The sequence below is a fragment of the Cynara cardunculus genome (genome assembly GCF_001531365.2).
Source record: "Cynara cardunculus var. scolymus isolate 2C chromosome LG 3, CcrdV1, whole genome shotgun sequence".
Taxonomy (NCBI): Eukaryota; Viridiplantae; Streptophyta; class Magnoliopsida; order Asterales; family Asteraceae; genus Cynara; species Cynara cardunculus.
In genome coordinates this window covers 6,466,278-6,471,577 of record NC_037530.1, presented here as the reverse complement: position 1 = coordinate 6,471,577, position 5,300 = coordinate 6,466,278, and the positions used below count along the sequence as shown (strand labels likewise).

The following is a 5,300-nucleotide window of genomic DNA, read 5'->3' as shown; positions in this document are numbered from 1 at the left end:
CTTTAGTTATTTTATAAATAATAATATATCAAAATAATGAATGTAGAAATATGTTATTTTAGGCTTTGGATCCATCTATTTGTTTTAAAAAAATGGATGTATGATTCATTATTTAGTCTTTACCAATTCCAAGTGAGGAGTTGTTGACATTCCAAGTAATACACCAAATGAGAGGTTGTTGACATGGTTTTATATATGAAAAAATGGTAGGTATTTCATCAGCCGGAATTTTATTGTAGCTCGATTTATGCCTCTTTGATAGGGATAATAACAGTATTTTTTAAGAAACCAGATTTAGCTTGACTATTTACAGGAAAAAAAATAAAATCAGATGGTTTAAACATATTGAAGCATGTATTTGGCTTCATCACGTTACATTGCCTATTTATATCAGACAGACCAAATTCTGAAGGAATTGATTAATTGGAGTACGATAGACATTATCCGATGAAATACATGTAAACAAAAATTCATCATGTAAACTGAGAAGTAAATGCCATTTTAATGGAAATAAAAAAAGCAAGAAGGCAGCGTCCAGTTGATCTGAAGTATATGGTATCTGAATCGAATCACAAAATTAGATGGTTTAAACATATTGAACCATACATTTGGCTTCATCAAGTTTAAACTACATGTATCAAGATTGACATGAAACCGACCAAATTCTGAAAGGAGTTGATTAATTGGGGTGTGATTGACAATATCTATTGGGAACTGAGAAGTAACTGCCATCTCGATTGAAATTTAAAAAGCAAGAAGGCGAAGTCCAGTTATTCTGAAACATACGGTATTCGAAGGAAAACCCATTAAACCCATCAGTAATTTAACATTTCTTTCACCAGCTAAGAGATTTCAAAGGCAAAAGAAACGAACCAAAAAAGAGTAGACGGTTGCTTTATTAGGTTTTATGTCAATACGAGAATTGAAACAATTATCATTTATTTAAGCCATGAGCCGACCATATCTGATTGATAATAACTCTTCCAAGAGATTTGGTATTACCCGTCACAGTGACTATAATCTAACACGATGGTAATGACTAAAAGAAGTTACAACTGTGACTACGAAAATCCAGGAAGAAATACATAAAAGATGGGAGTCGGTAAGGCATGTTTCTTTGATGGAACCTATAAGGTTATAATAAACGTTTGTTTCTCCATATTTTAAGGGGAAAAAAAGAAATATTACACGAGGGTTGCACCGTGAACCGTGAAAGTATCATGTGTGTAAAAGATATGACCAATTTCTCGTGGGATCACATTTTGGTAACTCCTTTGTTTTGAAATGCATTCGCCTTCAAATCATTGTACCAAACGGTATTCTTCACACGAGAAGAAGGAATGTAGGAAATAGAAAAAAATGAAAAACGAAAATACATAAAAGAGTACCTCTGCAATATAACTGAAAAGGATAAACTGTAGAGGAATTACTCAAGATATTGGAACTATATAGGATTATACATAAAAAAACACATATGTGAAAAGGGGAAGGAACATGCGTTTGCCGTTAAGGCTGTTCATCAATCGACATCCATTGGATGTGAGGGAACCGAACCTATCCAATCATCCCTTTTGGATATTGTTAACCGATCCGATCCAATTAACATTGGATAATCGATCCAATCCAATCCAATAGATGATTGGATCGGTACGGTTCCATGTATTGGATACTTTTATTGGATATCCAATGGATGATTCGTTGGGATTTGATCAATCCGGTGTGTTAATTCAATCCATTCCCCAACAATGATACAAATTAATTAACCACTTTTAATATGTGTTAAAACAAATACAATGGAAGTTAAAAATTCAAAGCCTCACATAAAACAAATTATGATTTAAACAATTTGAAAATAAATTAATTGGATAATGGTTGGATGGACAACTGATGATCGGATGATTAATTGGACATTGATCGGTTCGGTTCGGTTCGGTCTTGGTCGGTTCTGGACTGCCATCTGAGAACCGACCATCCAAATTGGACGTTGAAATTTTCAATCCGATCTGAGTCAATTACAATTGGATATTCAATTATGGTCGATCAGATCTAATTGGATCAATCGGTTCCAATTGGGTCATTGATTTTCCGAACACCCCTAATTGCCGTATGAGAGGATACGAACCAGAAGAATCCCAACAGTATGAAGAACCGGGAACATTGAAGCATTGAGAAGAACCCTAACCGTATTTTGATATATAGATTTGAATAAGTTCTCATCATACCGGAAGCTCGAATCGTCAATTTGGTGAAATCAATTTGTGAATGGTCACTTTGGGGACGAAATCGATGAGAGCATGTCCGAGATAATATGTGAATCGTTACTTTGGGGGACGAAAACATGAGAGCTTGTATGAGATAGTGCTAGGAACCTAAATTATGGCTATATAACATCGATAAGTCGTACATGAAGCTTCTAACGTTATATTTAAGATATCGTAAGAAATTGTGCATTAAAAAGCAATATCATATATTTTATAGGTTGTTTTTAGAACTTTTGTCGAAATGCTTTATAATATAGTATAGATATAGATGTAGACGTAGACGAGTGCATTTCGATAGCATCACGCTTGTCCCATATGAGGAATGGATAAATGACTCATCGGCAGTGAACCCATGATTTTTTGTCTAGTGGATGCACATTTAAGTTGGATTAGAGATCCGCAAAAATGTCTGATATGTTTCTAGCCGAATTTAACCGTTTTCAAGGGATTTTTTAAGTTTTTGTTTGATGTCGAATGATTTTTTTTATTAACCTGGATATCCAACCCGTTATGCAAGCCGACTAATCCCAGGACGACCACCTGTTTTGCAGATAGACTGGAGTTACTGTATTTGAACCTCCGTGGTCACAAAGGGATTTTTATTCCTCATTGGATTTGAACCTGGGACCTCAAGATACTTTTGACATTTGGAATCAAGCTCAAACCTCGAATGACTTTTACGGGGTTTTTGGAGAGATTTTTTTCGGTCTTTTGGAGATTTTGAGGGAAGTTTTTAGTTTTTTTGGTTGATGTTACGTTTATTTTCAAATATCCTGGAGCACCCATAAAGTTGAACTGGTGCAACTTTCATACTCCAAAAAAATCATACAGTACTTACAAAAGTAAGTTAAACGGGTGTACGAGACCCCAAGCAGAACTTTATAGGTCCGACACTGCGACTCACATGAGAAATTTGAGGATTGCTATTTACACCCCTTTTAATGTCAAAATTGGGTCGATTCATGCATTGAGAACATAAAAAGTGGGTTTTGATGTTGATGTATGTAAAAGAAATATCATATAAAAATGCATTTAACAATATATAGGGGTGTAATTAGTCTTCCCAACTAAGGGGTTGTTTGTTTATTTCCTAATAATTCTATTAAGAGATAACTTTTGAATCGTTAAGAGGTGAATCTTGTTTGACAAAAAAAAAGTCTGCCTCTTAATGGTATCAAAATTCTCTGAATGATTTTGTATCTTCGGTCTCCTTTAACCATTCAGCACCATAATTTCATTATGAATAATTACCAAACAATTATATTTCATTTTACACTACATTATAAGATCATCTTAATCATTATGACCACTTAATTATTTTATATCAAATCATTCAATAACTACCAAACAGTCGTCCGAACAACAACCATCGAGAAGATAGTCTCCCTTTGGCATATTAAACGGTTGCGTGACAGTCGCGTCAAGAAACGTCTCAGTTCTACACCGGATCCTTGACCCGACCCGATATGTCCCACCAAATCCACAATTTAATTTTTCTACCTGGAGACATAACGCTGTAAAAACTTGTACCTTTTTGTATCGATAATTGTACCATTTGCAGTTCGGCCTGATTAGCAATAAAATATACTCACTATATCCCTTTCTCTGCCCGATGCCGAAACCCTTGTTCTCAAAATGCCTTCTCTCTCCAAATCCACATCCTCCGTTGCTTCTCCGCCTCCGGCATCCGACTCATTCGATGGTGCAGCGGCTGAACGGCGTCTCCGAGAGGCGGAGGATCGTTTGAGGGAGGCAATTGAGGAATTGCAACGCCGACAACGACGTGCTAAGATGCTACATCCACTATGCGATCACGCTGACGAGTCATGTGTAGCCAACGCTATTGGTAATCTCTGTCAAAGTTTCCTTCTGTCCTATGGTGTTCGTGTCGGCATTGGAATTTTGCTCCGTGCCTTTAAGCTCGCTCGTAGAAAATCCTACTCGTCTCTTCTCGATCTCAAGGTTCGAAAATTTATTCATGTAATTGATTTGCATAATTGACTCCAAAATGTTTGAATTTAAACGCGTGTATTTGTGTGCTTTTGGTTTATGGAATTTGCTAAACTCATCTTAGGAAATTGAAGTTAAATTTCTGTGTTACTTACTTTTTTCGAACTTATCGCAAGTTTTGAGATGTATTTGATTCGAACCAAATGCCACATTTACTGTATGCTGGACGCACGATCCATGGTTCTGAATCAAAATCAGCTCAAAAATTTGAACCAATTAGGCTCGACTTTTCATTTCTAAACCTCGAGGCGCAGGATCATGGTTCTGAATCGGAATGAGAGCAAAATCAGCTCCAAATTTGAACTAATTAAGCTCCACTTTTCATTTCTAAACCTTGAGGCGCAGGATCCATGGTTCTGAATCGGAATGGGAGCAAAACCAGCTCAAAATTTGAACTAATTAGGCTCCACTATTCATTCTAAACCTCTGATGTAACACCCCCATTCCGAAGGAAGGGAGATTACTTCAAAACGTAACGGAGCGCTATATAAAACCTCCAAAATATAGTCTCCAATACAAAATAAAATCTTCCAATAACGAAATTGAATATAACTCCAAATAAGATATAAAGGTCTCCAAACAAATTATTTCCAAAATCCTCCAACAACCGAGGAAAATCTAAAAACAACCAAAGAAATCTAATCTAATAGCTAGAAAGGAACAAAATCTAATAAATGAATTAACATAACACTAAACCTCTTGAAATCCTTGGAACCAAGATTCTGATCTACTCTTTTTCACAAAACCTATCCATCCCTTGATTACCTGCCGTGAGGAAATTAAAAAAAACACGGCTGAGCCAAATGTCCAGTGAACGGATAAACAAATATAGAAAAAAGGTAATACAAACATGCCAAAATCGAACCAAACAAGTACCAAAATCTTAGAAAATCAACAAATAACATAATCATACGAAATCATATGAAGGGACAAATCGAGCTCGAAAACGCATACACTTGCATATTAACTAACATGACAAGTGTCAGACATATGGCCACACAGGCCTGTACGTTGGACTGCAGATCCACA

The 5,300-nt window shown here is 35.9% G+C and overlaps 1 protein-coding gene across 1 annotated transcript in view; it reads left to right on the top strand.

Annotated features, from left to right (window-relative positions):
- Positions 1–3,825: 3,825 nt before the first annotated feature.
- The window catches only part of LOC112509795, an 8,736-nt gene continuing 7,261 nt past the window's right edge, over positions 3,826–5,300 (top strand). Inside the window, exon 1 of the mRNA XM_025114958.1 lies at positions 3,826–4,223. Within this exon, the coding sequence (XP_024970726.1) occupies positions 3,897–4,223 (327 nt within the window). The 5' untranslated portion in view covers positions 3,826–3,896. The remainder of the gene's footprint in view (positions 4,224–5,300) is intronic.